Source organism: Salmo salar, chromosome ssa10 (genome assembly GCF_905237065.1).
Source record: "Salmo salar chromosome ssa10, Ssal_v3.1, whole genome shotgun sequence".
Lineage (NCBI taxonomy): Eukaryota > Metazoa > Chordata > Actinopteri > Salmoniformes > Salmonidae > Salmo > Salmo salar.
Genome location: NC_059451.1, coordinates 122,008,534 through 122,021,626, shown reverse-complemented (window position 1 = coordinate 122,021,626; position 13,093 = coordinate 122,008,534). Strand labels below are relative to the sequence as shown.

Below are 13,093 nucleotides of genomic sequence, written 5' to 3'. Positions count from 1 at the left end.
GACCTCAGCCATTTACATACTTTACATAGATTTTTTTTGCAGCTTTTCGTCTTTTACACGTGTGCGTCCCAAATGGCATTCTATAATCAGTGGTTCTCAACTGCGGTCCTCCAGTATCCCCGCCATTACATCTTTTTATTGTGGCCCCCGGACAAGCACACCTGATTCTACTTGTCAACTAATCATCAAGCCACTTGACAAGTAGAATCAGGTGATTTTTGTCCTGGGCTACAATAACAATGTGTTGATGTTGGGAGTGCTGGAGGACCGGAGTTGGGTCACACTGGGCTATATAGTGCACTACTTTAGACCAGAGCCCTATAGAACCCTATTCCCTATATATAGTGCACTACTTTAGACCAGAGCGCTATAGAACCCTATTCCCTATATAGTGCACTACTTTAGACCAGAGCCCTATAGAACCCTATTCCCTATATAGTGCACTACTTTAGACCAGAGCCCTATAGAACCCTATTCCCTATATAGTGCACTACTTTAGACCAGAGCCCTATAGAACCCTATTCCCTATATAGTGCACTACTTTAGACCAGAGCCCTATAGAACCCTATTCCCTATATAGTGCACTACTTTAGACCAGAGCCCTATAGAACCCTATTCCCTATATAGTGTACTACTTTAGACCAGGGCCCTATAGAACCCTATTCCCTATATAGTGTACTACTTTAGACCAGAGCCCTATAGAACCCTATTCCCTATATAGTGTACTACTTTAGACCAGAGCCCTATAGAACCCTATTCCCTATATAGTGTACTACTTTAGACCAGAGCCCTATAGAACCCTATTCCCTATATAGTGCACTACTTTAGACCAGAGCCCTATAGAACCCTATTCCCTATATAGTGCACTACTTTAGACCAGAGCCCTATGGAACCCCCCACTATAAAGGGAATGGAGTGCCAATTGGGACGTAGACCCCAGTTATGTTTGTTTTCTCTTCACTGATAACATGGATGGTTTTAAATCCCATGTATAACAACGTCTTATACAACCTCATATAACTTCTTCTAACGTAAAAATTATGTTCATTTAAACAACAGCTCTTCTTTGGTATGGAAATAAGGCTGGATCTCCAGAAAGACAATAACCAAACCTCGTAACTACATCATCAAAATCAGAAAACCAAATCTTACAGCTACGGTATCTATGCAGCCTCTGTGTTGCCTTCATATTTAACCATCACCATACCATTTATATAGGATGCATCTCAGATGGTACCCTGTTCCCTATACAGAGCTCTATGGGCCCTGGTCTAAAGTAGTGCACTATAGAGGGAATAGGGTTCTATAGGGCTCTGGTCTAAAGTAGTGCACTATAGAGGGAATAGGGTTCTATAGGGCTCTGGTCTAAAGTAGTGCACTATAGAGGGAATAGGGTTCTATAGGGCCCTGGTCTAAAGTAGTGCACTATATAGGGAATAGGGTTCTATAGGGCTCTGGTCTAAAGTAGTGCACTATATATAGGGAATAGGGTTCTATAGGGCCCTGGTCTAAAGTAGTGCACTATAGAGGGAATAGGGTTCTATAGGGCCCTGGTCTAAAGTAGTGCACTATATGGGAATAGGGTTCTATAGGGCCCTGGTCTAAAGTAGTGCACTATATATAGGGAATAGGGTTCTATAGGGCTCTGGTCAAAAGTAGTACACTATATATAGGGAATAGGGTTCTATAGGGCTCTGGTCTAAAGTAGTGCACTATATATAGGGAATAGGGTTCTATAGGGCTCTGGTCTAAAGTAGTGCACTATATATAGGGAATAGGGTTCTATAGGGCTCTGGTCTAAAGTAGTGCACTATATATAGGGAATAGGGTTCTATAGGGCCCTGGTCTAAAGTAGTGCACTATAGAGGGAATAGGGTTCTATAGGGCTCTGGTCTAAAGTAGTGCACTATATATAGGGAATAGGGTTCTATAGGGCTCTGGTCTAAAGTAGTGCACTATATATCGGGAATAGGGTTCTATAGGGCTCTGGTCAAAAGTAGCGCACTACATAGGGAATAGGGTTCCATTTAGGACACAGTTGTAAAATATTTTGTTCAACCCTGGGAGTTACCCTCTGGCCACTGAAACGTATGCCTGTGTCAACATTATTCTCCATCTACAGCTGATGATAAGGGCACACAGCATGTGCTTTGTTTTTATACAGTATCGATGCCTCAAGTGACACTGCAAATAAAAAGAGAATCATAAGAAAAAGTATTGAAAACATTATCAGAGTTTAATCAGCTGCCTTGATATGAATGGTGAAGCTCTGGATGGTTCTGGAATAATAGAATCGGTTCTAGAATTATAGAATCGGTTCTAGATTCTATGTACTACTGAATAGTATTATATACAGTCTGTCTGTAGAGATGGCGTAATAAGGCAGCCATGTTTGTTGTTGCTTCCCTTCCTAGGAGTGTCATATTGGTTCTTCACCAGATAAGACTACCAGTACTAGCGAATCCAGCTCATCTTCCTCATCTTCAAAATTCCTCTCATCTCTTCCTAATTGAACAGTACAAGTAGTATAAATAGATTTTGACATTTAAACTGTTCAGATATGAACCAGTATGCCATTGATTTGGTATCAATATGATGCATGATAGAGATGTCTTAAATTCAGCACCTGGTAGCTTCTGGATGCTACCCGTTTAGTATTCGGACATGGTAGGCAAATTTACTGCTAAAATGTCATGTGCATGTTATTAAGTTGCCTTCTAATGTTGTATTTTTCTGTTTGGATTCACTTTTGAAACACACTAAAACAGGATACTACATCCTACAGCAAACATGTGTGATTGTGTGATTGTGCGATTTTGTGATTGTGTGATTTTGTGATTGTGTGATTTTGTGATTGTGTAATTGTGTGATTTTGTGATTGTGTAATTGTGTGATTGTGTAATTGTGTGATTGTGTGATTGTGTAATTGTGTGATTGTGTGATTGTGTAATTGTGTGATTGTGTGATTGTGTGATTGTGCGATTGTGTGATTGTGTAATTGTGTGATTGTGTAATTGTGTGATTGTGTGATTGTGTGATTTTGTGATTGTGCGATTGTGTGATTTTGTGCCAGATGTCCTATTTGTTAGATGATTTCTGAATAAAACTATTGCATTATTGAATGAGTACACACAACATAGGAAGATATGTTTTAACTGTATGGTGTTCATTATACTGTACCTTGGGAAATCTACCCCATTATAACAAGTCTGCCACTGAAATGGACCCCTACTGCATATAGTGCAGAACTCTTAATCAGAGCACTAGGGTGGCATTCAGACACAGTCCACGTCTCACAGTCCACGTCTCAGAGTCCACGTCTCACAGTCCACGTCTCAGAGTCCACGTCTCACAGTCCGCGTCTCAGAGTCCACGTCTCACAGTCCGCGTCTCAGAGTCCACGTCTCACAGTCCACGTCTCACAGTCCACGTCTCAGAGTCCACGTCTCACTGACCTCGTCTCACAGTCCGCGTCTCACAGTCCGCGTCTCAGAGTCCACGTCTCAGAGTCCACGTCTCACTGACCTCGTCTCACAGTCCGCGTCTCACAGTCCGCGTCTCAGAGTCCACGTCTCAGAGACCACGTCTCACAGTCCACGTCTCACAGTCCGCGTCTCACAGTCCGCGTCTCACAGTCCACGTCTCAGAGACCACGTCTCACAGTCCACGTCTCACAGTCCACGTCTCAGAGTCCACGTCTCACAGTCCACGTCTCACAGTCCACGTCTCAGAGACCACGTCTCACAGTCCACGTCTCACGTCTCACAGTCCGCGTCTCACAGTCCACGTCTCACAGTCCACGTCTCAGAGACCACGTCTCACAGTCCGCGTCTCACAGACCGCGTCTCACAGTCCGCGTCTCACAGTCCGCGTCTCACAGTCCGCGTCTCACGTCCACGTCTCAGAGACGTCTCACAGTCCACGTCTCACTGTCCACGTCTCAGAGACCACGTCTCACAGTCCACGTCTCAGAGTCCACGTCTCACAGTCCACGTCTCACAGTCCACGTCTCAGAGACCACGTCTCACTGACCTCGTCTCACTGACCTCGTCTCACAGTCCACGTCTCACAGTCCACGTCTCACAGTCCACGTCTCACAGACCACGTCTCACTGACCTCGTCTCACAGTCCGCGTCTCACAGTCCGCGTCTCAGAGTCCACGTCTCAGAGACCACGTCTCACAGTCCACGTCTCACAGTCCACGTCTCACAGTCCACGTCTCAGAGACCGCGTCTCACAGTCCGCGTCTCACTGACCTCGTCTCACTGACCTCGTCTCACAGTCCGCGTCTCACAGTCCGCGTCTCACAGTCCGCGTCTTCACTCACTTGAAATGTACTCATTGATGATTTCATAGGAAGGTGAAATGAAGTGGTAATGTATTGTGATTCAGATATCTTAACAATAAAAGTGATATAAAAACAAGAAAAATTAGGAGAGATTTCCAGGCCGGCACTTTTCACTGGACAAACGGCCGAGTGGTCCAGAAGTTTTTTTCTCTCCTGACAAAACAATACAAAAACAAAAAACATAAAAATACATTTTTTTTTTTTTAAGCCAGTCTGTATCTGAATTGACACCCTAGTCCCTATATTGTACACCGCTTCTGACTAGGGCCAATAGACAAAGACCCATAGTGAACTATATTAGGGAATAAGCTTCCATTCGTTCACACACAATAGCAACATTAGCCCAACATCTCTACGGTAGTAGGCTGGTCTTTGCTCTCCAGCCAGTCGAACGAGGAGTTCACAGTATCACTACATATCTGCTGAAACAGAGGATCGTTCTTCAGCTCTTCCAGTGTGGCGTCTTCGTACTGTTCTTGCTGCTGATTGGACGGATCGAACAGCAGGTTGGCGTCCAACGTGTTCAGGTCTGCGATGCTACTGGAGAGGTCGGAGGTCAGCCCGATGTCGTTGGTGAAGTCGGACGCCACAGCGGCGTCGAGTTCCGAGGCCACCTGACCAACCAGCTGAGAGCTAGGGTTGAGGCCTTCAGCGTGGACGTTGAGACCGTCGTCACCTAACAGGTCTTTAACAGTGTTGTTGAAGTCTAGCTGTTGTTGCGCATCGTCTTCTTCATCCTGTTGTTGCTGCTGCTGGGTGGTGATGGGCTGGAGGAGTTGGAACCCGGCCTGGGCCTGGGGACTCTGGAGCTGGGCCTGGGGACTCTGGAGCTGGGCCTGGGGAATCTGGAGCTGGGCCTGGGGACTCTGGAGCTGGGCCTGGGGAATCTGGAGCTGGGCCTGGGGAATCTGGAGCTGGGCCTGGGGAATCTGGAGCTGGGCCTGGGGAATCTGGAGCTGGGGGTGGGGACTCTGGAGCTGGGCCTGGGGACTCTGGAGCTGGGGGTGGGGACTCTGGAGCTGGGGGTGGGGACTCTGGAGCTGGGCCTGGGGACTCTGGAGCTGGGGGTGGGGACTCTGGAGCTGGGGACTCTGGAGCTGGGCCTGGGGACTCTGGAGCTGGGCATGGGGACTCTGGAGCTGGGCCTGGGGACTCTGGAGCTGGGCCTGGGGACTCTGGAGCTGGGCATGGGGACTCTGGAGCTGGGCCTGGGGAATCTGGAGCTGGGCATGGGGACTCTGGAGCTGGGCCTGGGGAATCTGGAGCTGGGCCTGGGGAATCTGGAGCTGGGCCTGGGGACTCTGGAGCTGGGGGTGGGGACTCTGGAGCTGGGGACTCTGGAGCTGGGCCTGGGGACTCTGGAGCTGGGGGTGGGGACTCTGGAGCTGGGGGTGGGGACTCTGGAGCTGGGCATGGGGACTCTGGAGCTGGGGACTCTGGAGCTGGGCCTGGGGAATCTGGAGCTGGGGACTCTGGAGCTGGGCATGGGGACTCTGGAGCTGGGCCTGGGGACTCTGGAGCTGGGGGTGGGGACTCTGGAGCTGGGCCTGGGGACTCTGGAGCTGGGGGTGGGGACTCTGGAGCTGGGCCTGGGGACTCTGGGCCTGGGGACTCTGGAGCTGGGGGTGGGGACTCTGGAGCTGGGCATGGGGACTCTGGAGCTGGGGACTCTGGAGCTGGGCATGGGGACTCTGGAGCTGGGGCCTCTGGAGCTGGGCCTGGGGAATCTGGAGCTGGGGATTCTGGAGCTGGGGGTGGGGACTCTGGAACTGGGTGTTGGGACCCTGGAGCTGGGGGTGGGGACTCTGGAGCTGGGCCTGGGGAATCTGGAGCTGGGGTCTCTGGAGCTGGGTGTGGGGACTCTGGAGCTGGGGTTGGGGACTCTGGAGCTGGGTGTGGGGACTCTGGAGCTGGGTGTGGGGACTCTGGAGCTGGGTGTGGGGACTCTGGAGCTGGGTATGGGGACTCTGGAGCTGGGTGTGGGGACTCTGGAGCTGGGGACTCTGGAGCTGGGGATGGGGACTCTGGAGCTGGGGGTGGGGACTCTGGAGCTGGGATCTCTGGAGCTGGGCCCTCTGGAGCTGGGCCTGGGGAATGTGGAGCTGGGGACTCTGGAGCTGGGGTCTCTGGAGCTGGGGTCTCTGGAGCTGGGGACTCTGGAGCTGGGGAATCTGGAGCTGGGCACTCTGGAGCTGGGGACTCTGGAGCTGGGGGTGGGGACTCTGGAGCTGGGGACTCTGGAGCTGGGCACTCTGGAGCTGGGGACTCTGGAGCTGGGGACTCTGGAGCTGGGCACTCTGGAGCTGGGCACTCTGGAGCTGGGGACTCTGGAGCTGGGGGTGGGGACTCTGGAGCTGGGGACTCTGGAGCTGGGCACTCTGGAGCTGGGCCCTCTGGAGCTGGGCCTGGGGAATGTGGAGCTGGGGATGGGGACTCTGGAGCAGCCTAGCCTGGGTTTGTAGTAGCTGGGGATGGAGCTGTCCTGAGGCCTCCTGAAGCTCCTGGATCTGCTGTAGCTCCAGGTCCACATCCTCACCACCAGGGCCTGATTGTGATTGGTTGAAGCTCATCTCCCCCCCGCCTCCTCCGGTACTGGTGAGGTAGCCCCCGTGCTGCTGGAGCTCGAAAGAGGCAGGGCTGGAGCTGACAGCCTGCAGCTGAGACTGATGGGCGTTCCCTCCTCTTCCTCCTCCATCTCCTCCAGCGGTGAAGCCCCCAGGGGCAGTCTGACTCTGAGACTGGGTCTCCAGCATCTGGGTGAGGTTCATGCGGGCGGTATAGTTGGAAGGGAGGTTGTTGATGCCCAGGCCCCTCACAGTGTCGTTCACGTCAGAGTCCATCTTACTCAAGAGGACATTGGTGATCTTAGTGGCATTACTCTGGTTCTGTCCCTGGATGCCTTGCATCTCCACAACGCTCTGCATCATGATGTTTAAGGGCACCGATTGGCTGCGCTGGGCCACGCTGTGGAGGTTGCCGCCCACCGATTGGCTGTTGGACAGGATGCTGAGTATTTCCTGTGAGGTCATGGGGGAACTAAACTGCGAGACAACCAATCGAGTGGTAGTGCCGGTGCTTGTGTCGGTACCGCTGAAGTTCATCTGACGCACGGCGGGGCTGACGCTACGGCAACGGAACGTCCCGCCCCCTGATGACAGGGCTCCACCCTTGCCGTCAAGAGGGGCGGGCACAGCGAAGCTCTCGTCCTGTTTGGTTGCCGTGTTGGTGGGTGTGGTCGATACGCTGGTCAACTGCTGTTGCACCGGAGAGATGGGGGCGAGATGTCCAAAATGGCTGCCGTCCTGATGTCTGGACTGGACCCGGAAAGACTGGCCACTTTGACCCGGGACAGCGAAGGCGTGAGGCTTACGGAAGTGATCGTCCACTAGATCCTGGTAACTAGGCAGGAGTCCACCAAGGCTGTGGTTACAGATGGATAACCCAGACCCTGGCCCTGCTCCGACTCCTCCAATAGCTTCAGTACCACTACTGTTGTAACGGTTGTTGATCCACTCCAGTTTAGCCTTATCTGGGTGAGTGGCCATGGGTCTCTGCATGGGCTTGATGGGACTGGAGGAGACAGACACCACGGAGGCATCATGGTAACCCCCTGCCATGCTGGAGTTGATAGGTGTGAAGGCAAACGGGTTCCTGCACTCCACCGGGCTGGGCGGGATGCCGCTAGAACAGTTAGACAGAGAGCTTATAGGGGTGTGTCGGCCTCCTAGAGGAACCTCCACGGGCGTGATAGGGGCCATGCTGTGATGGCAGTAGGGGCTCTCTCTGGTCAGCCTGTGCCCGCCGAGAGTCATCTCCGTGGGGTAGGGGTTGGAGTCAGGGTGGGGGTTGGGGTGGGGGTCTGGATGGGGGTAATACTGCTATGGGCAGACTGGTAGAAAGAAGAGCTATCCCCCTGGTGGTGAGTGTTGAGGATGGGCCCCTGGGGGCCCCCAGGCTGGCCCTGGAGAGAGATATTATCCACACAGCTACTGAACAGCGGCTGGAGGCCCTTCAGCTTCATCTGTTCTTCCATCTGAACCAGTTCCTCTACTATGCTGTCCTGGGTCATATCATCATCGTTAAAGGAGAAGTAGTCCATGGTGGAGCCGTGCTGGGAGGATGAGGAGGCAAAGTCCAGCATCTCCTGATGAAGACCAGATAACTGATCAGAGGAGTCTGAGGTCTGGGACATGACGTTGGAGAGTTGGTGTTGGTCGGTGGAATCCAGGGCCTGGTGCTCGGTGTGGTCTGCTGCTATCTAGAATAGAATGAAATAGAACAGAACTTTATTGACAATCAGAGGAGGAGGGACAATGTTTTATTGGTTATCACCCTACAAGGATGATTTCAAAAACATCAAATGTCATTTTAATAAGTAATGTGTCCGGTCAATTGTTATAATATTGTGGAATGACGCTTTAACCTGTCTGGGATAGGGGGCAGTATTTGCACGGCCGGATAAAAAACGTACCCGATTTAAACTGGTTACTACTCTTGCCCAGAAACGTGAATATGCATATAATTAGTAGATTTGGATATAAAACACTCTAAAGTTTCTAAAACTGTTTGAATGGTGTCTGTGAGTATAACAGAACTCATATGGCAGGCCAAAACCTGAGAAGATTCCATACAGGAAGTGCCCTGTCTGACAATTTCTTGTCCTTCTGTTGCATCTCTATTGAAAATACAGCATCTGTGCTGTAATGTGACACTTTCTAAGGCTTCCATTGGCTCTCTAAAGCAGCCAGAAAGTGGAATGGGGTGTCTGCTGTCTCTGGGCAAAGAACAGCAGCAGAATTTGTAAGTGGTCAGCCTGGGGACAGTGAGACTGAGATGCGCGTTCACGAGACTTCTAAATTTTTTTCTTTCAGCCTTTGAATGAATACAACGTTGCCCGGTTGGAATATTATCGCTATTTTACGAAAAAAAAAATAGCATAAAAATGGATTTTAAACAGCGTTTGACATGCTTCTAAGTACAGTAATGGAATATTTAGATTTTTTTTGTCACGAAATGCGCTCGCGCGTCACCCTTCGGATAGTGACCTGAACGCACAAACAAAACGGAGCTATTTGAACATAACTATGGATTATTTGGAACCAAAACAAAATTTTTGTTGAAGTAGAAGTCCTGGGAGTGCATTCTGACGAAGAACAGCAAAGGTAAGCCAATTTTTCTAATAGTAATTCTGAGTTTAGTGAGCCCCAAACTTGGTGGGTGTCAAAATAGCTAGCCATGATGGCCGAGCTATGTACTCAGAATATTGCAAAATGTGCTTTCGCCGAAAAGCTATTTTAAAATCTGACACCGCGATTGCATAAAGGAGTTCTGTATCTATAAAATAATTGTTATGTATTTTGTGAACGTTAATCATGAGTAATTTAGTAAATTCACCGTAAGTTTTCGGTGGGTATGCTAGTTCTGAACATCACATGCTAATGTAAAAAGCTGTTTTTTGATATAAATATGAACTTGATTGAACAAAACATGCATGTATTGTATAACATAATGTCCTAGGAGTGTCATCTGATGAAGATCATCAAAGGTTAGTGCTGCATTTAGCTGTGGTTTTGGTTTTTGTGACATATATACTTGCTTTGAAAATGGCTGTGTGATTATTTTTGGCAGGGTACTCTCCTGACATAATCTAATGTTTTGCTTTCGCTGTAAAGCCTTTTTGAAATCGGACAATGTGGTTAGATTAACGAGAGTCTTGTCTTTAAAATGGTGTAAAATAGTAATATGTTTGAGAAATTTAAGTTATAGCATTTCTGAGGTATTTGTATTTCGCGCCACACGATTCCACTGGCTGTGGGAGGTTAAAAAACTTTTGTAAACTCCACAAATGAAAAATAGTTAGCCTGATATACTGTACTAAAGACTGACACATAGTGGGTCATAATAAACACTCACAGTCTGAATGAAGGTCTGTTTCTGCTGCTCCACCAGATGTCCTGCGGCTGACTCTTCCAACACTGTGCAATTCATGTTCCCCATCGCAGAGACAGAGGCCTCAGAGTGTTGCTGTGCTCCTACTGGCATCGCAGAGACAGAGGCCTCAGAGTGTTGCTGTGCTCCTACTGGCATCGCAGAGACAGAGTGTTGCTGTGCTCCTACTGGCATCACAGAGACAGAGTGTTGCTGTGCTCCTACTGGCATCGCAGAGACAGAGGCCTCAGAGTGTTGCTGTGCTCCTACTGGCATCACAGAGACAGAGTGTTGCTGTGCTCCTACTGGCATCGCAGAGACAGAGGCCTCAGAGTGTTGCTGTGCTCCTACTGGCATCACAGAGACAGAGTGTTGCTGTGCTCCTACTGGCATCGCAGAGACAGAGTGTTGCTGTGCTCCTACTGGCATCGCAGAGACAGAGTGTTGCTGTGCTCCTACTGGCATCGCAGAGACAGAGTGTTGCTGTGCTCCTACTGGCATCGCAGAGACAGAGTGTTGCTGTGCTCCTACTGGCATCGCAGAGACAGAGTGTTGCTGTGCTCCTACTGGCATCACAGAAACAGAGGCCTCAGAGTGTTGCTGTGCTCCTACTGGCATCGCAGAGACAGAGGCCTCAGAGTGTTGCTGTGCTCCTACTGGTCCTGCTGTGATCTGCTGTAGTAAGGCCTGTTGCTGCTGCTCAGTCACTGTGGTGGTGGTCGTACCAGGGGCTTCAGTGCTGCTGGTGTGACTGCTGACAGTGCTGAGACTTAGAGTTAGAGAGGACTGGTCTTCACGTTTCACTAGCAGCAACGAGGAGGACTGGGGCTTCACGTCGACAGTCTGAGAGGAGGAGGAGGAGATCTCCGTGTTCGTGACGGGCAAGTCTGACAGCGCCAGGATCTGCGTGGGCACTAGGCGTTGTTTCACCGTCACTCGACATGGGGCGCTCTCTGGTCGGGCGGGGGTGCCTTGTCTGGCTGGGACCCTCTTGACGGCGGCGGTAATCCCTGGTTTGGGGTCAAAGGTCACACCTAAAGGTTGCTGGGAGATGAAGACACGTTTCACAGGGATCACGTGGGAGGAATCCAGACCAGGGCCGGTTCGCTTCCGGGGACTCTTAGAACCTGACGCACAGGAGGAGGAGTCTATAGAAGACAATAGGGTAACAGCCGATAAGCCATTGGACGAGGAGGACTTTCCGCTGACGTTAGGAGCGTTCTGATTGGCCGAGGGCACAACAGTCAGATAAAAAGGACTTTCTTGGTGACAGGTGGATGCGGTGCTGCTGTTGTTATTGCTGTCCTGCTTGGCCTCTACCCTAATAGTCGCTGCATTGGTGGCAGAGGTGGGAGGGGAACTAGAAGAAGGGTAGCTTTTGGTCCTGGCGGTCACTCTTTCAGGTCCTGGTGAGCATATGACCAGGAGCGAGGGTTCGCTGGACGCTCGGTACTTAGTGGCCCTCTCTGGACCCTTGGACCCACCGGGGGACTTCTGTATGGTGCTCCGTTTATCTGAGTTAGAGCCCGGGTTATTGTCAGTGATGATGGCCTCAGGAGCCACTGTGGGAGTAGGGTTGGAGGCTGGGGCGCCAGGTCGTCCTGCAGGACACTGTGGGGTAGCTGGGGCTGGGGGACCTCCCTGGCTCTGTCCCTGTTGCTGGACCTCCTCTAGGGCAGCGATGGTGGTAAAAGTGGTGGTGGTTCCCACCCCGGCCGAGGCTGAAGCTGGCCTGAGGACCATACTGTTACTGCTGGTACTGATAGTGTTGCTAGGGGCCAGAGAGATGGCGGTCATCTTGACCACGTTGACGTGGGAACTGAGCTGGGGCTGGATCACGTGGTGGGTCTTCATGGGGCTGTTGGTGATGAGCAGGGTGGGGGGCGAACGCAAGGTGATGGCCGCCGTGGCAGAGGGCTTGGGGAGAATCTGGGGGTACCTGTGGCGTCAGGAGATGGAAATAGATTACTGACACAAACAAAGACAACTGAACTTTATAGGGCTGCTTTCTTGGACTTAAAAGCATGCTCAATGGAGAATGTTCATTGAATTAGCTTTTTAGCTACAAGGGCTATGACGGTAGGGATGCTACTGTATCTAGAACCTTAAAGGGTTCTTCGGCTGTCCACATAGAATAACCCTTTGAAGAACCCTTTTTGGTTGCAGATAGAACCCTTTTGGGTTCCATGTAGAACCCTTTTGGTTCCAGTTAGAACCTCCAGTTAGAACCCTTTTGGTTCCAGTTAGAACCCTTTCGGTTCCAGTTAGAACCCTTTTGGGTTCCATGTAGAACCCTTTCCACAGAGGGTTGTAAGAATATTTTGAAGATAAATATACAACGCAGAGGATGAGAGGTCAATAGAGTACTAACGATCATTGGAAATATATCTTTTTTTTATGTAATAGGGGATTAATGATCAATGGGTCAGAGACATGGGAGGAATTTCAGTCTGGGACTCATAGCTACATTGGCACGTTCTCATTGGTCCAAATTGTTTATACATTGAGAAAGAAATAGGATACTTGTTATTTGGCCATTGGCCCAGTTTTATTGCAAGGAATTCTAATTGGTCAACCACAGGCTAGGGTTGGGTTATAAAACTACATGCTGTCACTTTGTTCACTGGAGAGAATCACTGAAGAGAATCACTGAAGAGAATCACTGAAGAGAATCACTGAAGAGAATCACTGAGAGAGAATCACTGAGGAGAGAATCACTGAGAGAGAATCACTGAGGAAAGAATCACTGAGGCGAGAATCACTGAGGAGAGAATCACTGAGAGAAAATCACTGAGGAGAGAATCACTGAGAGAGAAT

General features: G+C 50.2%; 1 protein-coding gene across 1 annotated transcript in view; it reads right to left on the bottom strand.

The window, feature by feature from the left end:
- Positions 1–2,215: 2,215 nt before the first annotated feature.
- LOC106561777 (DNA-binding protein RFX7-like) overlaps positions 2,216–13,093 on the bottom strand; it is a 50,701-nt gene continuing 39,823 nt past the window's right edge. Inside the window, 5 exon segments of the mRNA XM_045688767.1 lie at positions 2,216–5,229; positions 5,290–5,598; positions 5,641–8,165; positions 8,168–8,606; positions 10,262–12,215. Of these exon segments, the coding sequence (XP_045544723.1) occupies positions 4,687–5,229; positions 5,290–5,598; positions 5,641–8,165; positions 8,168–8,606; positions 10,262–12,215 (5,770 nt within the window). The 3' untranslated portion in view covers positions 2,216–4,686.